This window comes from Typopeltis vanoorti, chromosome 2, assembly GCF_054136105.1.
Source record: "Typopeltis vanoorti isolate ZY-2024b chromosome 2, IOZ_Tvanoo_1.0, whole genome shotgun sequence".
NCBI lineage: Eukaryota > Metazoa > Arthropoda > Arachnida > Uropygi > Thelyphonidae > Typopeltis > Typopeltis vanoorti.
Genome location: NC_143550.1, coordinates 27,742,324 through 27,766,939, shown reverse-complemented (window position 1 = coordinate 27,766,939; position 24,616 = coordinate 27,742,324). Strand labels below are relative to the sequence as shown.

The window sequence follows — 24,616 nt, the reverse complement described above, 5'->3', positions numbered from 1 at the left end:
CTATCCATTTCACCAACCCTATATCCATCCCCATATGCTGCAGTTGACTGGTTAGAATTCCATGTGGTATCCTGTCAAAGGCCTTGGCAAGGTCCAGTAGAATCACTGTAAACCCATTACCCTTATCCAGTTCAGGCGTCACTGTGTTATAAAACGTGAGCAAGTTACTGAGGCATGATCTACCCTTAACAAAGCCATGCTGTCCCCCGTACAGTATCCCATTTTCATCTATCAAATCCTGTATTTTTATCTTGACTAATTTCTCCAAGACCTTGACAACGATTCCTGATATGCTGTTGGTAATCTACAACAGCAGTCTTGGAACCTCCTTTATGCAGTGGAACTATTTTCCCCTCTTTCCACCCCCTCGGGACTAACCCAGACCCGAGACTCAAATTAAACAAAATGGTCAAGGGCACTCACAATTCTTTAGGCGCTTCACATAGGACACGAGCTGGTATACCATCCAATCCTGCAGATGTATTGACACTGAGGCTTTGTAATAGACCATTCACCACAATTCACGTATATCAGCTGTTAGTTCATTCATTCCTGCAATATCACCACCTGGATGATATACTCTTGCAAAGTGCTCGCTCAATAATTCAACTATATCAACTGATTCTCGTTACCTCCCTACCATTGGCATTCTTTAAAATCATTCTCCATATACATTTTTTCTTTTCGCCACATATCGAAAAAACTGTTTGGGATTCTCTTTAGCCTGCATGGCTAATGTTCTTTCATAATCAGCTTTTGCTTTTCTTACCACACTCGTTACCCTTCTGGCCTGCGCTTTATACCATTGATGTGCCTGCAGGTCACCTTTCTCCTTAAATTCCCTCCATTGTTTTTTCTTTTGCATCTCAAGCTTAATGGTGTTATTCATCCATTTAACCCCTACTTGATTTATTATTCGAACTCTAGGTATACAGTCAGCCATTGCGTCATGTAAACACTTCTTAACTGCCTCCCATGCACTATCAACATTCAGCCGTCGCAGTTTTACATGCCATGGCACTGAACCAATCAAACTCCTAAGCTTCTCATGCTTACCAGTCCGATAATTCCACATGTACCCTGTCTTAATTGTAAATTCCACACCTTTAGCCACCTACCAAGTCAAGAACCTATGATCATTCTCACCAATTCATAGCAACATGGTCATATTCGGTACAGCCAAATTCTCAGATGCAATTACAAGGTCAAGCACTTTCTGACCCCTAGTATTTTCCATTACATGCTGTCACAGATAGTTATCCCTTTGCATAAAATCCAATTCCTTCCTCCCATGTGTACTCTACTCCTTCCAGTCAATGTTACCATACTTGAAATCACCCATAATAATTACCCTCCTTCCACTCATTTCTTCTATTTGCTTATGCATACTATCTCCACCATCAATTCCATCACCTGGTCTATAGCAGCACCCAACTCTTTATTTTGTTCTGCTAGTCTTAATCTCACACCAAATAGCCTCAAACGTGCTCTTTTCTCTATCCTGCAGTTCCACTTCTATTCTCCTTGGCTGCAGCTCATCAGCTATCATCAATAACACTCAACCCCCCATTTTATTCTCCCTGTCACTCCTGAACATGCTATACCCCTCACATTCTATCCCACTAGCTATACCATCTTCTGTCAGCCATGTTTCACTAATGCCAATAACCTTTGGCCTGGAAGTGCCAACCAAGGCCAAAAATTCTTCCTTCTTGTTTCTAATACTTCTGGCATTAGTATACATGAATTTCAGAAGCCCATTTGTCCCATCCCTATTTTGATGCCTTATACTAACTATCCCATTCTGATTTGTTGTCCTTCGTACTCTCTTGGGCATATTACACATATTCGTACGCTCAACTGTCTCCCTAAAGTCTGCATATCTACTCTACCCCCCCTCAATAACTCTAGTTTCCCTGATTCTGCACATCTACTTCCACTTCATTCAACAACACCTTTTCAAGTCTCCGTACACCAAATCCATTCAAATGTAAACCATCCATCTTATATAAATCCTTTCACCCATCGAACTCACTCCACAAATTCCACACCACTCCTCCTGCATAATCCACACAAAGTCATTAGCAATTTTGGCCCTCCTGCTATACTCTTCACTGTCCTACCGCTGCAACAGACTGACCATCCTAACTCTCTCACTCTTCTCTTTTGCTACCTAAAGCAATTCCTTTAAATCCTCTCTCATAGCTATTTTGTCTCCTTTCAAATCATTTGTTCCTGCTACCACTATCAATTCTTTCACCCTCTGCTTTTGCATTCTAATTGACTCGCTTACATCCTTAATTCGCACCAGGTGGGTACGATTTTGTTAAACTCTGATCTATCACACCTCTTACTAACAAATCTCCATACAACACTAGCTCTTTCATTTTGTTTACACTCACTCTTATTTTTCTTATCATACTTTTGCCATTTATTATTTGGTATGCTCGGTAAACATTTTTGCCAATGCTCCAGCTGCCGATTTGTCCTGTGTATCACTCCGCATAACCATGCAATCTCACTCATTGCATCTGTCTCATCATTTTTATTATGCAGTAATCATTTATTTGTTCTGTATGTTTACCCTCATTCTCACAGCTATCTGATGCTACCTCGCAAATATCATTATTCATACCTCGCATATCACTATTTTCTACATTCTCACTTTCAACAATGATATCACTCTCACGACCTGAAGCACTCTTTAAATCCTCACATTCCTTCACTTTCTGCACACACTGTCTAACCAGACTCCAACCCGTATCCTCAAAGCATACATTTCACAAATGGTACAGTCTCCAAAGAAGACTAAAATCTAAATCTATTGATTCAGGCAGAAGTGCCTTAGAGCAGTGCTTCCCAAACTGGGGGCCATGAAATAATGAAAACAAATTGAAAATGTTTTAAGACTAAGTAGATTTTTTTTATCTTAAAAGAAATGTATTTAATTTTTATCTTTTTTTTTTTTTTTTTTTTTTTTTAATGAAAAAAAATCACATTGGTCCAGGTTCACAAATTTTGCTTCCTGTGTATTTCGGTGCTCAATGAATATGAGTAAATATATGCTTATTCATATAAGTTTCATTTCAAAGCAGAAATCTAAGAATTGTAGTTTCAAATATTTCACCTGATATTGGTGTAGCAGTATTGAAACACATCATCACATTAAATTGTTATTAAGCTTATTTTATGTTTTTAATTCTTACTTTGTTTATTACTAATCATTTTACGTTTCATGTGCTTGTAGTGCAAATGTACAATAACAATATAGCTACTCCATATCTATAAAAAGATAAGATGAAATTTGAAATGTCCTTATAAGGACTGGCTTAAAGGGGCGAAGCAAGAATGCTTTTCATCTTCCCCGTTATCTGTAGAGGACAGTGTAGGGATAAGGTGTTATTGAGCTATTAACGCTCTGATCATGGCAGGAGGGTAACAGCAACAGCCGAGCTTCAGTTAGAACTTCATTGGCTACAGCATTGCAATCGATTACCCTCCAAGGGTATTAGCTTCTCCTCATCGTATTTGAAACATTTTTACATGTCAAGTTATTTGATATCTGCTCTATATATAAAATAAAAAGGTGTTAGAAGATTTATTTAGTTTATTTATGATTATGCATGATTATAAATATTTATTCTACATATTCACGAAATTATTTTTTCTTTCTTTATTTTTTCTTACTTTATTTATCTTTCTTCCATTAAAGTTCCTTTAATTAGAGGTGTCCAGGAATTTAAGATAAGCCGAAATTTGAAATGTTTTTATGTCACGGATGTGACGTCAGCTTGGTAGGTCATGACTTTTGGAAGGCGACAAAATGTGTGATGCTTACTCCACCTCTGCTGCGAGTTGCTCTTGTGTTGCATTACCATTATGGTAAGTAGCTCTCTCCTAAAGGTAGTGCAACACAACGGAGCACATATAATCAGTCATGACCTACCAGCCCGGAAATCGGGAGGGGGGGGGCTATTCCCCCCCCCCATTCTATCTATATAAAAATATGAGAAAATGTGCCATGTCAAATGTGTATGTAAGATGCTAAAAATGTAATATTTGCATTTGATTTTTGCTGTGTATGTTTTGTATTGAATATAAATACAATAAATATTATAGTCTTCTTCTTCTTCTTCGCGTTATTCCCGCTTCCTATGCAGGGTCCGCATGTTACTTTAGATGCGACTTCTTGTTAGTACTACTCCCAACCGACCCGTCGCCTGGTCTGTTACGATTTTTTTTTGAGGAGGGGCCATGAAATATTTTAATTTTTCCAAAGGGAGCCCAGATATCCATAAGTTTGAGAAGCATTGCCTTAGAGGACTGTAATGGTGGAAATGACAATATCAGACTAATGAAAAGTAATAGACCAATCAAGAGGAAAGCTATTGATAGGAGAATGTAACTTAATCATGTAGTGCTGTTACAGTAGACTCGGCTGGATAGATACCCCTTGAGGATACATATCAGGAAATTGATGATGACCTAGTGATCCAATATAACCAGAGTTTCATTAATTTAAAAAAGTTACACATATTTTAGCTTTTCCATATAATGAAATATTCCTTTTGAAGCCAGTGGCTTGTACAAGTTAAGTTTTATTACCAAGAATATGTCACTTACCAACAGATCCCTTGTTTACTTATATCTTCACTCTGTTGTAAAGCCTCATGTTGCTTGCGCTGCATCTTTTCAAAACAAACTGTTTTGTCTTTTCCTATATCACATATGTTGGGAACTATTTAAAAAAAATGGGAGACCATAATGTAGCACACTTAATGTGTTAAATATATGAAAAGTTGAAATGTTGTTTGAATTTATGATCAAAATGACTGATGATACGTTATCCAGAAAAAGAAGAAAGCTAGAATGTTAGAATTGATTGGTTAAGTTGGTTGGAATTTACTGATTTGCTGGCATAGCACTAGTGTATTATGCCAACAAATCAATAGAATGTTTTATTGGAATCTTTCAGCTAAGTGAAGCTATATATAAAGGAAACAGGTTATAAATTAAGATATCCTAATAAGGATACTCAAAATCTAATTAAGAGGTGACAGTATTCTTAACCTGACTGTTTTAAGGAGAGTTTTTAAGATTGAGAAAAATCACAGTTATGGAGAGTGGGTTGCAGAAACAATGAATTTAGAGTATGGTTTGATGAGCTTTGTGTGAAAGACATTATGATGAGTCTGATTCTGTGAATATCTGATGATAATTAAATGGAAGAAAAGTTTGGCCATTGTACAAGGGTAGAAGTTGAGTATGCATCTTGACTAGAGGTTAACTAGTATCCAGGTGCTACAGTCAAGATAATGAACAAACAGGAAATAATGCAGGACTCATTTTGATTCCTGTATTATTTCCTGAATTTTGAGTCTATAGGTTTAAAAGCATGCAGAAAAATGATGGAGTCTAGTACTTTGCATAGCATTCAGGCAAACTGGATGCTATGCAACACTTGTAACAGAAAGGAGATCAGCCCATAAGTCAAATGTCCCTTCTGGACAGCATCAGTAGCCTTGAAAATTTTTAATACATGACTATCCCAAATGGTAATGCAATATTCTAGGACAGAGAAGGTTTATAATTTGAATAAAATAAATAGCAATACAGAAGAGAAGTAATGTTAAGAGCAGAAACTGAACTTCTTAAAGAAATGTGCAAGTCAGAACACATTATTTATTCATAAAAATATGAAATATCATTTTAATTTTCAATTTTTCCTGCTAGCAAAGAATGAGTACTGGCACCTATTGTTTTATAAAAAGAGTGCTGGGAGTATGTACATTATAAATAGTATCCATGAAAGCTGCTACTAATTTCTCAGAATTTCATTTGAATTTAACTGCATTGACTTTAATATGCGAATTTAAAGCAAAAATAATGGCCTCCGTAGCACAACTGGAAAAACCACAATATGTTGCACTCTTCAATTGGAAAAGTCCTAAGTTTGATTCTCATCATGACGAGAGGAAAATATGGGTTTTTCAACTGAAGGTGAGTTAGCTGATCTCATATGGAGGTAGCAGGGGTTTTTCATCCTGCATACAGCCAAATTGGCCTTGAGTACACATGCAATTTACAGACAAAAAAATACTAGTGGTGGTGGTGGGTAGTAGATGGCATTGGTGGAGATGATGGTAGTGGCAGTTTGCTGTTTTTGGTGGATTAAGTGGTGGAGACAGAGAGTTGTAGAGTAGGTGCCCTCTCTCTCGATGAGTCTTTGGACTTCTGGGGGCATCATGTAATAATAATAAAAGCGCTTTGTTTTTCTGATAATGAAATGATTTTCTTTGACACAGTCATTATTTGTACACATCCCATTCCCAACATTCCTTTCCTCCATGCTTACACGGTGATCAGAATACATCTTCAAAAATTATGGAAATGACTACAGTGTTAGAGTAAAACTTCATTCTAATATTTTGGTTTATATTAAACTGAAGTTTAACTCTAGCACAGTAGTTGTTTCCATAATTTTTGAAGATGTAGCCACTCCAAGATACTTTTCATTTTCTATGAGATGATTTCCCAGAAGATACTGTTGACTTAGTTTCACTATGCCATCACTTCCAATTCTTATTTTTCCATTTCTTTTATATCTGTTCAATAATTTTGATAGTTTATTATTGTCCATTCAATGTAGATGTTCTATCCATTTATCTTTATTCTAGTAGTAAGACTTATACGTTGGTTAGACATACTAACATTTATCTTTATATTTATGTAATAATGTATTCCTTTTATATTCAGAGTTTCATTTGTTTTATGGTCCCCTCTGGTATATTCAGCTGTTTTTCTAAGATATTTTATATCTGCAGTTTGAACTTGTTCATCCTTCTTTATGCTTTTGTTTCCATATAAAGTTGGTTTAGACAGGACATTATATAGACTGATTCTAGTATTTTTTGTACTAGGGATGGCTTAAATATATGCCATTTACTTTAACAGTTGATATTTTTATGTCTATATCTTAATATAATAAATCATATCCAAAGTGTCTGAAAGCATTTACATGTTCTAATATGTTATTATTATCTATATCAAATTAAATTAAACTTCTTGTTTAATCCTTTATCCAAAGTTTGTGCATGAAGTTTTCACAACTAGGATCGTTGGATATAGAGACTAATGACTAACCGGAGGGGGAGGAGCCTAACATTTTGCAAATTTATGGTAAATATCAACTCTCAACTTAGTCATTCAGATATTAAAAGAAGTATTACCATATCCTGCCATAAAGGAGACATCAGAATGGATAGTTCATATAAGTTGTTTGTAATACTACCTTCAAATTTACAACACAGCCATTCTTTTACCTACCAAAAAGAACAAATTATCTTTCTTATCCTTATCTAGTGTTTACTAGATGCCTTGCTCCTGTTATCTGGCCTGTTTTGATCAAACTGGCCAATCATCTGAAGTCAGAATTACATAACACAAAGATTACTTCAAATACCCAGAATCTAATACAGTTCTTCAGGTAAAACTTCCATATCCTTACATATCAATGTTTGTTTTAACATTGCAATTTTAACTTCAATATACACAACACTAGAGAAAAATAAATAATTTATTGAACTTAATATTTCACTGGATTTCTCACCAGGATCTTCAAAGAAGAGATCACAACTATGTGCTTAGGGGGTACCTGATTGATTTATTATTATTAAACCTCCAGGGACTCAAGGATTCATTAAGGTAGACTGCAGACATCAGCCATATCAGTTGTCATACCTTTTCTTAAACTCATTCACACTAGATGCACTCACTACTTCAACAGTCAAATTATTCCATTCATTCATGGCTCCAGAGAAAATTCTAGCTCTTATCCCTTTCTAAACTACCATGGATGCTCCTTGCACCTTCCATATAATGAAAAATTTTATGAATAGATATCCTATAACACCCTATAATCATCCTTTTTTTTTCATTATATGGAAGGTGCAAGGAGCATCCATGGTAGTTTAGAAAGGGATAAGAGCTAGAATTTTCTCTGGAGAAAATTCTAGCTCTTATCCCTCATTGACTGTTCTCACTCTCACCACTCCATCAGGCAATGCATTCCATGGTTCAACCACCCTCCATGAAAAGAAACCACTCCTCACCCTCTTGCTTACGGTTTCCTTTCGTAACTTGCAGGGATGGCCTCTTGTCATCACTCCTTCCCGCTGTTTAACCAAGCGAAACAACTCCCCAGTGTCAATCCTGTAACCACCTCTCAACAGTTTAAAAGTTTCAATCACATCACCTCTCCTTCTATCCACCAAACTCCGCAGTCCACATTCCCTCAGCCGATCCTCATAACTATCATTGTACAGTCCTGAAACCATCTTTATTATCTGCCTTTGTTCCCTTTCCACAGTTAATTTATCCCCTTCAAATCCTGGAGACCAAATCTGAGAACAATAGTCCAAGTGTGGTCTGATCAGGGTCTTATACAATGGAATGATAACTGTTTTATTTCTGCAGGTCAGCATCCTTCTCATTATTGCAGCACTCCTCTGTGTTACCTTCACCACCTTTGCAATATGTCCCCTAAATTTCAGGTTTCTATCAATCATCAACCCCAGATCTCTCTTGTCTCCCCTACTTCCTCCAGTATAACTCCTCCATAGAGTATGCAGTATCCCATCGATGTTTCCCAAACCTCAAGACCTTACATTTTACTGCATTAAACTGACATCCATTCATTTGCCCATCTATCTAGCTTATTCAAATCTTCTTGTAGGACTGCTGTATCTGCACTATTACTAATAATCCTTCCCAGATTCGCATCATCTGCAAACAACTGAATATCCCCCTGACAATGTCATTGATATAAAGGTTAAACAATATAGGTCCCAGTACTGAGCCCTGTGGGACCCCACTTGTAACCCTCTGCTTCCTTGAAACTGCCCCACCATACACAACTCTCTGAGACCTATCAGACAGCCAATCCTGAATCCAATTGACCAATCTGACATCCAGACCCATGTGCTGCAACTTAAATATCAGCTTATCATGTGGCACCCTGTCAAATGCCTTCACTAAGTCTAAGAAAATGGCAGTATATGCCTTTCCCTCATCTAATGCTCTTGTAACTTTATCATAAAAGGCTAGCATATTGCTAAAACAAGAGCACCCCTTCACAAATCCATGTTGACTCTCACAGATAACATTACCCTCATCTGCCCAATGCTGTTCACTACTTTCTCCAAGATCTTACTAACTACTGATGACACACAAACTGGCCTATAATTAGACACTTCCAGTCTGCTATCATATCTGGCATATGGCACTATCTTACCTTCCTTCCATTCCATGGGCACCTTTCCTACAGCCAGACTTTCATTGAAAAGCCAGGCCAAAGGCACTGTCAGTTCCCTAGCACATTCTCTCAAAACTCGTGGTGGAATACCATCCAGTCCCACAGCTTTACTGACATCCAGAGTATTCAGTATTTGAAACACACTCTCCTCCTGTACTTCTAAACCTCGAACCTGCCTAATCCCTCTAGCATTAAAACCGACTCCTCCAGGATGAAATACTCCAGTTGTCCCGTATATTTGTATATGCTCCAGTCAATCTTAATATGAAGATCAAAACATCGGGAAATTAACACGTTCATTGCCAATCATGCGATATCGCGTGATGCGAGTTCTCACCAAACAGCCAATCACGCGTTATCGCGTGGACTCCGCTAGCTAAATAAAAAAAATTTGGCCACCACACGAAATTCCAATTTTCAGCTTGGCAATGAAAGTGTTAAAAGAGTTTCTTTATAACACAGTTGTAAAGTCCATAATTTCTAAAATGAATGCTGATCACCATGCAACACTAAGAGAAAGGATTGGCTTTGTAGCACTTTTTGGCCCATGCAGCCAATTTCTTTTCACACTCCAACTTAGCTTCTGTACAATACTTGTAACTTATATGGCCTTAGTACTCACTCTTATTCTCACAATATTCCTTCCACATAATAATCTTATGGATCTTGTTTAATGAGCCTACACATCATCTAAACATCTTTTCAAAGTTTCCTGTGCACTGTTGATATCCTTCCCATTCAACAAATGATAGCATGGAAGCAAAGATAATATTCTCCTCTGTTTGTCATAATTTCCAAATTTGTAGTTCAGCATATAACCTTTGTGATTTCCACAGGCCAAGATGTGACCTTAAGAGGGCTGTAGAAGGTTCTGATCTGTATTGGTAGGATCATAGTCCAAAGGGTCATAAGATCCTTAAGTAGAGAGGTAAGTTTGTTGGTTAAGAATTATTGTTGCATTTCCTTTATCTGCTTTTGTAATTATAATTTTTTGGTAGTTTTGCTTTTGTAAGGACATTCTAACTACATCTAGTCTGATGTTTACCATGTGGGTAAGACAGGCTGTAAATTCCTGTTTCATGATTGCCTCAGTAAGTATTTCTTTAGGTGTGAAATCATAGTTGTGGTTGTAACCAAGCAGATGAAGAATTTAAAAAAGTATAAAGTCAGCATATTGTTAAATTTGCAAATCTAATAAATAAAATTTCTTAAAAAAAGATACTTCTAAGCTTCAACAACCACCAGCTTAATTTTTCATTAGATTTATAAATCTACTACTTATATTTTGAAACATTTGAAAACTTCCTGTACTACTATAACAGGTCATTCATTTTTCTTATTCCCACTAACTAATTTTGTTGGGGGAACTCATATAGAGTCAACAACCTCCATATACAAGTAACCTAGTCATGAAAATCCTTCACATGCTAACTTTATTTACATATGCTTAGGTGGAGGATTAAAGCAAGAGTATAATTTCTTGTCTATTAAAATTCACTTGATTACCAAGTGGAAATATTTCAACAGTTGTTAAACAAACCAGAAGTGCTCAGCATAGAGAAATATCTTATAGCAGTGACATGGGATGCCTTGTCTGCCTATGTGATATGAGATGTATAAGAGAACTGACAGTGCTGAAATGACCAACTTGTTTAAATAGAAATTCTTTCAGAATATGTGGTGATATATTATCAAGTCCCACAGCCTTATTAACATCTAGTTTACTCAACTCCCCATACACCTCTTGCTCACCTACAGTCAGTCTCTCCTCCTCATCATCAACTGCTCTCAATCCCTCCATGAAGTCACATTCACAAGATTGAAAGATCTTTATGAACTGCTTATTAAGTATCTCCACCACACATTCTGCATCAGCTGTCTTTTATACCATTTTCTCCAATCAATGTCATCCTTCCATAATTACACTTTCTTTTGCCGGCTACATATCGAAAGACCTCTTTAGGATTCTTTTTGGCTTCATTAGCCAACTGCTGTTCCTACCTCTCTTTAGCTACCCTCACCAACAAAGTCACCCTCCTTGTTTGGTCTTTGTAGACCTCATGGAATTGGTTATTTCCACTTCTCTTATGCTGCCTCCACAATGCCCTTTTTCTCTGTATCACATGCTTAATCTCTTTATTCATCCATCTCACACCCACCTTATTTAACCTTCTCACCCTTGGAATACATTTAGACATTGCATCTACTAAACGGTTTTTGAAAATCCCCAAGCAAGCTGCATTGATCTCTTTTCCAGCTAACTCCTCATTCCACGCTACACCCGCAAGCTGTCTCTTGAGCTCTTCATAATACCCCCCCCCTTGTAGTTCCACGTATACTCTTTTCTCACAGAAGTCCTCGCACTGCTGGCAACCACCCAGGTAATCACCTCATGGTCACTCTCATTAATTGGTGGATGATTTGACACCTCATTTACAATTACATCCGCTGATGAGATGACCAAATCCAAGACCCTCAATCGTCGTTTGCCCTCTGTTACATACTGTCTGAGGTAGTTATCCCTCAAGAAACTCATTTTCTTTATTTCCAGTTACTATCTCATTATTCTAGTCTATATTGCCATAATTAAAATCGCCCATTATGATCACCCTTTTCTTATTTGCTTGGCTAATTTGATTATACATTTCATTATCACTACCATCCACATTACCTGGTCTATAACAACATCCAACCCAGTATTTGATTCCATTCACTTCTATCTCACACCATACTGCCTCAAAACCACTGGCACTATTTCCCTCTTGCATTTCCACTTTATATGGACATAACGCTTTCTCTATCATCAATAGCACTCCCCCTCCCTTTTTACCCCCTCTGTCCTCACAAAACACATCATACCCTTCCATCTCTATTCCTACAATCTTTGGGTGAACAGATGCAATTAGTGCAACCATTTCATCTGCCTTGTTTCTTATACTTCTGCCTTGACATATTTTTTTAATATGAGTCTTGCACTCAGCCAAGTTCCTAATGAGGGCAAGATTGTGCCACTTCATAAAGGAGGTGATCGAACTCAAACATCAACCTACAGGCCTATCTGTGTGTCAGGTGTTGTGGTTAAGTTGTTGGAGAAGCTTGTGAGAACTAGGATCCAGAGTTGGGTTGATAACAATGGTATTATCTTTGATGGACAGCATGGATTTGCTAAAGGGAGGTCATGTTTTAGTAATCTACTTACTTATTACAATCAAGTGACTGCTTCCTTGGACAGAGGAAAAGGATACACAGTAATATACTTGGATTTCGCAAAGGCTTTTGATAGAGTACCTCATGATAGGTTGACAGTCAAACTAGAGCAGATGGGGTTGGATATTAGATTGGTGCATTGGCTATCTGATAGGTATCAATAGGTAAGGGGTTGTTATGGGATCAATGCTGGAGAAGTTTTACAGAGAATAGTGGGAGATCAGGGGAGAACCAGAGGTCATCCCTGGAAACTGTATAAAGAGGGTGTGAGTAGGGGAGTGAGAGGCAGGTTTTTTTTCGTGCAGAGTTGTGAATGATTGGAATACCTTGCCTGAGAATGTGGTGTCTGCAAAAAGAGTTTGAATGTGTTTAAAACACGGTATGGTGAGCTGTGTGTGTGATAAAAGGACCTCCCAGATGAGTCTTTAACTCAATGAGGTCTTGGGGTGGTAATAATAATAATAAATGTCGGCTCTAGCAAGGTCCAAGGGAGCAGAAAGAGACAAGTTAATTCTGCTGCATAAAGGAGACTCCAAGACAGAAGTAGCAAATTACATATATTTTGTATCTGAGGAGTAGTAGTTAAGTATTTGAAAAGTTAGTTGAAGGCAGAATTCAGCAATGGCTGGATAGGAATATGGTACCCTATGGTGAGCAGCATGGATTTGTAAAAGGTTGATCCTACCATAGTAATTTACTCGCATTTTATAATAATGACAGCTGAATTGGATAAGAGAAATGGCTACATCAGATAGTTCTGGACTTTACAAAGGCATTTGGCAGAAAACTATTACATAAGTTTCAGCAAATGGGAATGGATACGAAGCTGGTGATATAAATAGGGGTGGGAGAGGTAACTTACCAACAGACAGAGTTAGATATGGTTGAGTAGAATGTGAGAAATGAGGGATTACAACTGAAGTGCCTGAGGCTCTGTACTAAGGCCAGTACTGTTTATTTTGTGTATTAATGATACAGGAAATTATTTGAGCATGTTTTTGCTGATGATGCAAAACTGAAGAGGGCAACACTAAAACATTAGAAATAATTCAATTTGTGACTGACACAGAACATGTAATTTAATGTATTCACATTGAACACATTTTTAGCACATCTCAACAGCCAGCATACAAAAATGAACTTTTCCATGGAAAATAAAGTAACAGTCATTTCAAATTTCTAGATATTCTAGTGACAAGACTTTGTAATGGCTCATTATACTTTTCATTTACAGAAAACCCACACATGCAGGAAGGTACTTACATAAGCAATCACAAAACCCTTCATCCAAACAGTATAACATCTTCAGAATACTTACTCACTGTATCAGAGTTATTTATTCAAGTGACATAGCTCTTAAAACTGAGCTGAGGGATGTTTTTAACACCTTTTTAGCTATGGCTACACTCCATGTAAAATAAACTGTCCATCCCTCTTACAACAAACACACAGGATTACAGCAAAACTATTCAAATTCCATATAATTAGAACACATCAAAAAATACAGCTAAAGTTCTCTATAAAGATGATCTCTATGCTACTTTTAAACCATTCATACAGCAGTTCAAAGATAAACCTCATCCTTTTGCTGATCCCAGAGTGTATAATGTTCCTTGTGCTTACTTTGGACCAACTGGTAGATCTGTGATCATCTTTATGGCAAGTTGGGACTAGTAGACCATGCTCTGGATACTCCTTCAGATAAGATTAAATAGAAGACGACGACATCGGTTTTACATGGAAGTTGCTATATAGGTTCAAAAGACCTATTTTTAGAATCAGCATCCGCTATGAAGCACTTCCCCAACTTTAATAAGTATCATTGCATTAATTTGCCAAAGATCTGGGAGATCATGGAGATCAGGAAAATAGCCTGACTTCTCCAAATTAACAATACATTTAACTGACTCATAGAGGGGTCCCCTTGTTAGGACATTAGTTCTTTGTCAGTTACAAATTGTTTCTAATGTTTTAGTGTACTACCTGTGTGCTTATCACAGTTCATGCTCTGATGATTCCGATTAGAAAACCAGCAAAATATTAGCAATTTCAATAAATGTCTCTGTAGCATAATTGGAAGAACAATAACACATTGCATCCATCCATTAGAAAAGACCTGGATTGAATTCTTGTCATGATGAGAGGAATCGTTATATGGGGGTTTTTCAATTGAAGGTGAGTTAGCAGATCTCATACAGAGGTAGTGTGGTTTTTCACCTGGAAACTCAGGTTTTTCATCTTGCATACAGGCAAAATTGGCCAATAGTTACACCTAATTTATAAATATAAAATACTATTGGTGGCAAAGGTGGGCAGTAGATGGTAGTCATATCATAGCAGTAGTGGGAGGAGTGAATGGAGTGGTGTTCCCACCCACGATGAGTCCAAGGAATTCTTGGAAATGTCACATAATGATAATAAATTATTTTTTCTTCTTGCTGTTGTTTCTGTCATGTAACACTAATATGAATAATCAACAGCACCCAATTTGCATTTTCATTAAGTTACTTACTGTCTAATGTGTTTGCTCTCAACATGATCATTATTTAAAGCATTGGTTATGAAAGATCTTGAAGCTTGGAAAGTCTGAGGTACTACAAGGTTTGTCAAATGAAGAAAAGGAATGAGCTCTGTCATTTGGTTGGAAAGACCTATGTTCAAATCTCATCTAGAACATGAAGAACCTTTATCAGGACTTTTCAACTGAAGATGAGATACATACAGAGATGACAGGTTTTCCCCCTCCTAGAAACTCTGAGTTTTAATTCAGCAAAACAAGCAAACTAACCAGAACACACACACAATTCACAGTCATAGCAGACAGGATTAACCCCTCCACACACACACACACACACACACTAGGAGTTTCCAAAAAATAAAGTAACACTTTTTTTCCCCCTCTAGAATGTTTAATAATAGGAAGTTGAAATTATACACCAAGAAATAAGTGTAAGTGAACATGCACTTATCCCAATGACATATCAGTTTATCAATACCAGTACTGAAGAAGTCTGTGCCTACACCCAGGAACAACATAGCACTGCCTGATGAACTTCCTCATCCATAGTGTTGAAAGTTTATTTTTTCACTTGCTTAGAGTATAATAAAATTAGTTTAATCCTTTATCCAAGTGTGAGCAAACAAAGTTTGCGCCTGAAGTATCTTCAGGACTAGGGTAAGGTGATACACACCAGGGCAACTCGTTGTAAAGGTGGAGAAAGCTACCAACACTCCTATCTCAGTATCTCCTATAATGCAAAACACATCTCCTTGCAGATATGTCTAATGTTATGCATTAAAGGAAGGGCCACTACCCAGACTAGTTTTGACCTTTATTGAGGTCTCTTCAGTGGGAGCCAGGCCCTAGTGGAAATACCAGGCAGAAGCATTAGCAGGTCATCTCTACCTATAGGAGTTGCCAAATGGTGTGCCACCCTTTTTTAATAAATTACTCTGGATTTAGAGAAAGATGTTGAAAGTTTATTTTTTCACTTGGTTAGAGTATAATAAAATTAGTTTAATCCTTTATCCAAGTGTGAGCAAACAAAGTTTGCGCCTGAAGTATCTTCAGGACTAGGGTAAGGTGATACACACCAGGGCAACTCGTTGTAAAGGTGGAGAAAGCTACCAACACTCCTATCTCAGTATCTCCTATAATGCAAAACACATCTCCTTGCGGATATGTCTAATTCCTTTAATGCATAACATTCAACCTTTATTGAAGTCTCTTCAGTGGGAGCCAGGCCCTAGTGGAAATACCAGGTACCAGGCAGAAGCATTAGCAGGTCATCTCTACCTATAGGAGTTGCCAAATGGTGTGCCACCCTTTTTTAATAAATTATTCTGGATTTAGAGAAAGATGTTGAAAGTTTATTTTTTCACTTGGTTAGAGTATAATAAAATTAGTTTAATCCTTTATCCAAGTGTGAGCAAACAAAGTTTGCGCCTGAAGTATCTTCAGGACTAGGGTAAGGTGATACACACCAGGGCAACTCATTGTAAAGGTGGAGAAAGCTACCAACACTCCTATCTCAGTATCTCCTATAATGCAAAACACATCTCCTTGCGGATATGTCTAATTCCTTTAATGCATAACATTAGACATATCCGCAAGGAGATGTGTTTTGCATTATTGGAGATACTGAGATAGGAGTGTTGGTAGCTTTCTCCACCTTTACAACGAGTTGCCCTGGTGTGTATCACCTTACCCTAGTCCTGAAGATACTTCAGGCGCAAACTTTGTTTGCTCACACTTGGATAAAGGATTAAACTAATTTTATTATACTCTAACCAAGTGAAAAAATAAACTTTCAACATCTTTCTCTAAATCCAGAGTAATTTATTAAAAAAGGGTGGCACACCATTTGGCAACTCCTATAGGTAGAGATGACCTGCTAATGCTTCTGCCTGGTATTTCCACTAGGGCCTGGCTCCCACTGAAGAGACCTCAATAAAGGTCGAAACTAGTCTGGGTAGTGGCCCTTCCTTTAATGCATAACATTAGACATAACATTAGACATATCCGCAAGGAGATGTGTTTTGCATTATAGGAGATACTGAGATAGGAGTGTTGGTAGCTTTCTCCACCTTTACAACGAGTTGCCCTGGTGTGTATCACCTTACCCTAGTCCTGAAGATACTTCAGGTGCAAACTTTGTTTGCTCACACTTGGATAAAGGATTAAACTAATTTTATTATACTCATCCATAGTGAAATGCCTTCTGCAAAGATATTTCTTGAGGAGCCAAACACATGGAAGTCTGGTGGAGTTTCCTAACGATTACAGTGCAACCAGTTGTTAGGCACCAAAATCATGCCGCTCGTCAGGAGTTCTGGTCATTTGCATCAAATGGTGGTTTTCAGTTTGTCCAATGTTGTACAGCAAAGCTCTGTATTGATTGTTCCTCACTTCAGCAAGAAGTCCACCAACAGAATGCCTTGGCAATCCCAGAATGCTGTGGGCATGAGTTTTCACGCAGTAAAAACTCATTCCCCTTCGCATTCTCCTGTGCACAGATGAATTTTTTTTGTGCACAGGAGAATGCGGATGTTTCCAGGTCATGAAATCTCTGTTTGCTCTCCAGGGTAGAGTGATGAACCCATGTTTCAGCTCCTATGACTAGGCAAGCGAAAAATTCCTGCCTTTGTCACTGTATCACAACAGATTCCCCAGACACATCCTCATGCATGTTACCATGTGGGGACACATCTTTCAAAAACCAAGGAAATAGTGAAAAATTTTGTAAACAGTAGACTTCTCACGTTTACCACTTGTGCAATTTAACACAGTTTCTTGGTTTAATCCTTTAGTCAAGCATAAGCAAACAAAGTTTGCATCTGAAGTAATTTCAGGACTAGGCAACTCGTATATAGAGGCTAATAATTTCACATCACTTACCTTAGTATCCCATAATGCAAAGTACATATCCTTATGTACATGTGTAATGCTATGCATTATGGGAAGGGTCACTACACAAACTGGTTTCAACCTTTGAGGTTAAAAAGTAAACGGGGGGGGGGGGGGGGTGCTCATCATAGGCCCAGAATAGTTAGTATAGGGATGCAAGAGAGCCTGATAGTATTAGAAGAAAGAAGAGATATAAAAAAAAAGCTGAGGCCCTTTCTCTATCATCATATAGCCAAAGGCTACTATCAGTTTTCCTTTTTCACGAATCTCACATAGATGAATAACCAATTGAAACTAAAGTGCAAAGATGACATACCCAGGTGGTTAGCCTTATCTGAGTTAAGAGATTGCTCTCTAGTCATCCCTGTGATTGACTATAAGACCATGGAACTATTTAAAAAACTTCTCATAGCAAATATAAACAGAATGTTATCTTCCCCTGGTGGATATTGCATAATGAGGGTGGTCTACACCATCTAGTCAAAAATTTGATATCACCTAGAATGCTTCTTTATAAATACCAAAATCATCTGACTGAACAATAAAATTTCCACAATACAATATTATAAAGCATTGGAATGTCATATTGCTGGTCTTGTTTTCAAATCCATGTTTCTTTCTAACCTTCCATAAATGGTATTTTAATTCATTAATTATAAAAATCAAAATTCTTTTCCTGCTGCTGACAGGTGGGAGGTACTGCAAAAAAATAGCCTGTTCTGTTGTATCCTTTCTTTCATGCTCACACGGTGATCAGAATACATTTTGAAAAATTATGGAGACAACTCCCGTGTTACAGTAAAAACTTGTTTAATATAAACCAAAATCAACACTCAACATTTCGACCTTCATGTCAAGGTCATCATACAGAGAAACAAGCTGCACTACAATCTACATGGTTTGCTAAAGTTGCTGACCAACCGACCAACCGTTACTACAATTATTGGCCTGACCTCTGGCAAATAAAAAAAAAAAAAAAAACCCTTTGAAGTACAATCCCTATACTTAAAAAAGAGCACAAAAGACACATTAAATATAACAATTTTGGTGAAGCAGGCTTCTCAGATCACGCTCTCAACACCCTACACCAAATTGATTGCAAAAGTATCTGCTCTTTACACGATACAAAAACCTGGTATGAAAGAAATTTAAAGCCGGTGAAATTCTGATTAACCACTCTGATCTCAACAATAATGGTGGCATAAAACTTCCAAGAATTTGGATGGCACATATTCAGACTACTTAATATCTAGCATACTTTAGGAAACTATTCCATACCAATTGGTTGAAATTTATATGTATAATCACTTTTTTTTTTTAATATACAGGAATACCTTGATTATCGCTGTTATTGTTGCGACGAAAAATACCGCGATAATTGGGATAAATAATGCGTGTAAAATGGGTGATCATTGCCAAGAATTTTTCGAATCTATTAATTAAATTTTATATATGAAGTAAAAAAGAAATGTGTTAAACGTGTTAAGTAAAAAATGAAGGTTCATTTAGAAAAACAAGATTATTCTTTAATCTTTATTTATATATAAGGAGTAAATACAGTACATACAATTATTCTTTCTTGGATAAAAAATTGGTGTAGAGTTGTCTGATGGAATTTTTTCTTTCTTTTTTCTTCGTATAAAACTCGGTTGCAACGGATGGAATTTTCAATTTCCTGATGAACTTTCATTGATCGCTCAAGATTAGGATCACCGTTCAAGATTTTTTCTTTAAAATTTTCAGCAATTCTAAACATTTCGTCCATTTCTTTGAGGATAAATTCCTTCGGTGCCACGTCAATTTGTTCATCATTATCATCGATTTGAGCATCGTAAGCATGTTCTCTCTTGAGGTTAATTAGGCCTTCATCATCCAGCTCCCTATCACGTGTCTGAAGCAGGTCCTGAACATCACCTTTTTCAATTTCTTTTAGTCCTAGATCGAAGCCAAGCTTAGTTATATCATCGATAACACGGGTTACTTCATTTTCAAATTCTTTAAGATCATTTGCACAATGAGGAATAATCTTTTGCCACGCTGCTCTCAGGTTGCTAGACGTTACTTCACTCCACACTTCCTTGACATTCTCAATGCAGTTTTTGATATTGAATGCCTTCCAGAATTCTGTCAAAGATATAGCTTCATCTCCTGTATTCTTTTCTATTGCTTGTGAAAAAGTTCTTCGTAGATAATATGCCTTAAAGGATGTGATTACACCTTGATCCATTGGCTGGATGATGGAAGTGGTATTAGGTGGTAAATAAATAACTTTTACATTTTTGCACAAATCATTCAGTGCTGTTGGATGACTAGGTGCATTATCTAATATCAACAAGATTTTAAAATCAAGATTTAATGATTTGCAGTACCTTTCAGCTTAGGACAAAAACAGTTTTTAAACCAATCCTCAAAAATAGTTTTTGTCATCCAAGCTTTTCTATTGAATCTCCAATGTAAATTATTATTACAGGCAACTCCAAGTATGTTGAGAGTTTATTTTTTACTTGATTAGACTATAATAAGTTTAGTTTAATCCTTTATCCAAGTGTGAGCAAACAAAGTTTGCACCTGAAAGTATCTTCAGGACTGGGGGTAAGGTAAGGTTACCCCCAGTCCTGAAGATACTTTCAGGTGCAAACTTTGTTTGCTCACACTTGGATAAAGGATTAAACTAAACTTATTATAGTCTAACCAAGTAAAAAATAAACTCTCAACATCTTTCTCTGAATCCGGAGTAATTTAATAATAAGGTTGCACACCCTTTGGCAATTCCTATAGGTTCGGATGACCTCTCATTGCTTCTGCCTTTGTATCTCCACTACTGGGCCTGGCTCCCACTGACGAGACCTCAATAAAGGTCTAAACCGGTATGGGTAGTGGTCCTTGCCTTAATGCATAGCATTACACATATCCGCAAGGAGATGTGCTTTGCATTATGGGAGATACTGAGATAGGAGAGATGGGAGCTTTCTCCATCTTTGCAAAAAGTTGCCTGGCGTTGCACTACTTTACCCCCAGTCCTGAAGATACTTTCAGGTGCAAACTTTGTTTGCTCACACTTGGATAAAGGATTAAACTAAACTTATTACAACTCCAAGGAGTCCATAGACTCATCGAGGAAGGCCCTAACATCATGTCAAGAACAACTGTTCGACATTCACACAGTATCTATCATACTTCGCCTTGAACTTCATTCACAGTCATGGCACCCACAACACTCTCTGGCAGCTTATTCTACTCATTCACCACTCTCCAAGTAAAAAACCTAGCTCTAACACCCTTGCTAACCACTCTTGTCCAGCTTCCATGTATGCCCCCTAGTCCTCCCACCACCAGTCCTATCCTCAAAAATATCTTCTGAATTAATCTTATAGAAACCCTTCAGTAATTTGAATGTCTCAATCATATCACCCCTTTTCGGCCTATCAACCAATTTCTGCAACCCACAAATCTTCAACCTGTTCTCATAAGGTTCATTCCATAGACCTGCTATCATCTTGGTCACTCGTCTCTGGATCCTCTCCACCTCCTCCCCATCCAGAAGAAACCCTCATGCCCATATCTGGGCACAGTAGTCTAGATGGGGTCTTATCAAGGCTCGATACAGAGGAACAATAACCTGTTTGTCTCTACTTGTTAAAGTATTTTTCAGCAAAAAAGTGATTCGATGAGCCCCCTAAATTTCAACTCCCTATCCACCAACAGTCCCAAATCCCTGGCCTCTTCAATCTCCTGGAGTACAGTTCCACCAATGTGATATACTGCTGCTAATCATTTCACCCCAAAACGCATAACCTTAAATCTTGCCACATTAAATTGACATCCATTCTCCTTAGCCCAGTCCTCTAAACTATCCAAATCATCCTGCAAAATTTTGACATCCTGTGCACTCACTATTGCTCTACCCAACTTTGCATCATCAGCAAACAAATGAATAGCTCCTCTCAGATCCTTTCCTATATCGTTAATGAACAAATTGCACAGTAGTGGTCCAAGAATAGAACCCTGCGGCACACCACTAGTTACAGGCTGTCTTTTGGACTCTACTCCTGAATAAACCACTCTCTGATATCTCTCCATCAACTACCATCCTATCCATTTCACCAATCCTATATATTCATCCCCATATGCTACAGTTTACTGATTAGAATTCCATGTGGTATCCTGTCAAAGGGCTTAGCAGGGTCCAGTAGAATTACTGTAAACCTATTACCCTTATCCAGTTCAGCCGTCACTGTGTTAGAAAACATGAGCAAGTTACTGAGGCATGATTTACCCTTCACAAAACCATGCTGTCTCCATACAGTTCCATTTTGATCTATCCAATCCTGTATTTTCCCGTCGACTATTTTCTCTAAGACCTTGACAACGATTGCTAATATGCTGATTGGTTGGTAATTTACAACAACAGTCTTGGAACCTCCTTTATGAAGTGGAACTATTTTCCCCTCTTTTCATCCCCTCAGGACTAACCCAGACCCGAGACTCAAAATAAACAAAATGGTTAAGGGCACTGACAATTCTTTAGCCGCTTCACGTACAACACGAAATGGTATACCATCCAATCCTACAGATGTATTGATATTGAGGTTTTGTAATAGACTATTCACCTCCACTTTGTTCACCACAATTCCCATATAAGCTGTTGGTTCTTTCATTCCTGCAATGTAGCCACCTGGATGATATACTCTTGCAAAGTGCTCGCTCAGTAATTCCACTATATCAACTGATTCTCGTTACCTCCCTACCATCGGCATTCTTTAAAATCATTCTGCCGTATACATTTTTTGTTTTACTTGCAACATATCGAAAAAACTGTTTGGGATTCTCTTTAGCCTGCATGGCTAATGTTCTTTCAGAATCTGCTTTTGCTTTTCTTACCACACTCGTTACCCTTCTGGCCTGCACTTTATGCTGTTCATGTGCCTGCCGGTCACCTTTCTCCTTAAATTCCCTCCGCAGTTGTTTCTTTTTTTGCAGCTCAAGCTTAATGGTGTTATTCATCCAATAAAGAGAGGCTTCATCTCATAATCTCCAGAAGCATTGCCACATAGTAAAAGTGTTACATGCTCTTTCAAAACCTTGTAGCCAGGCTGTGATTTTTCATTTTTTTCCATAATAAGCCTGTTTCATCAGCATTAAATATCTGATCATCAGTATAATTTCCTTCTTCAATGATCTATTGCAATTTCACCTTGTACATGAACACTATGAATGCTCAATCGCTTTTTTAACCTATCAATCCACCCTGAACTTGTAGAGAAAGTTCTTCCACTACTGAGGCCGAATCATTTTCGCTTTCAAGTTGTTTTATTTTTAAAGTTTCAAACAAATTCAATCTTCTTCCTCTGCAGCTTTTCCCACTTAAGCAGGGTCACTGTTTGTGGTGAGTCTCCTCCACAACTTCCTGTCTTGGGCTGTAGCCACATCCAAGTTCTTCATCCTCAAGTCCTCCTCCACCATCTCCCTCCATCTCTTCTTTGGCCGTCCACGCTTCCTCTTCCCCTGCACATCCATCTGCATGACCTTTCTTCCCACATACTCTTCCTCCCTCCTCATCACATGACCAAACCATTTCAACCTTGCCTCCTGTATCTTTGCTCCTAAGTTCGTAACTTTCACCATTCCCCTTACATAGTCATTTCTCAGATGATCCTTTCTGGTCACACCGCACATCCACCTAAGCATTCTCATCTCCACTACCTCCATCCTGCTGATGTTATTTTTCCTCAGGGCCACAGTTTCCAAAGCATACGTCATAGCTGGTCTCATTACTGTCCTGTAAATTTTGCCTTTTAGATTGATAGACTTATCACATAGCACTCCAGCCACCTCTCTCCAGTTCCAGACCCTCCAGGAAGTTACTGACCTTCCTGATGACATTTCCTTCCTGCTCCAGATCCAAATTCAATGCTTTTGTTTTTATAGTAATTTGACTAAGAGGAATTCTCTTTTGGTTACAATCTTCTATCCACACTGACAATAGCATTTCCATTTCAATCATAAGATGGCTTCTGTTTTTCATAGTTTGGGACCCAGGTGAGGTCGATGCACTTTGTTCTAGTTGCTTATAATTTGCAGCGTGGTCTAAAATATGGTGAACAGTTGATTCATTTAGACCGTACTCTCTTGCAGTTTTGGCTTTGGTTATGCCTGCTTCATACTTATTTATCATATGCAACTTATCTTCTAAGCTGATCACTCTACGTTTCTTCTTGATAGCTGTAGACTTGATATCATCCTTGTTTCTTTTAGCATTCATTGTAGGAGTAAATAAGAAGAAAAATATCTACATGTACTTCAAGCAAAGGCAGACAGTTACTGGTGAGCAGGCGCCGTCGGATAAAAACGAAGCGCTACAAGCAAGCGATACCTGGAGAGTGGCGACATGAACTGGTTGCATATGGTGGGCTACATCTCCCGCCCCGCGATAATTCAAATTTGCAGCACAATAACTGGAATTTTGGTATCAAATTATAAACCGCGATAATCGAGGTATTCCTGTGTGTGTGTGTGTGTGTGTGTGTGTGTGTGTGTGTGTGTGTGTGTGTGTGTGTGTATACAACAATATATAAACATGTTGCTCTCCAGCCCAATTTAGTTTTGTAACCTAATGGATAATAATATAAATAGGACTCTGGCTTTGATATAGTAAAGTTTTTTTTTTTTTTTCACCAGAGGTCAGGCCA

General features: G+C 37.8%; 1 protein-coding gene across 1 annotated transcript in view; it reads right to left on the bottom strand.

Annotated features, from left to right (window-relative positions):
- Positions 1–24,616, bottom strand: part of LOC150108895 (uncharacterized) — a 115,107-nt gene that overhangs the window by 25,391 nt on the left and 65,100 nt on the right. Inside the window, exon 6 of the mRNA XM_090404156.1 lies at positions 4,624–4,738. Coding sequence (XP_090260282.1) covers positions 4,624–4,738 — 115 coding nt within the window. The remainder of the gene's footprint in view (positions 1–4,623; positions 4,739–24,616) is intronic.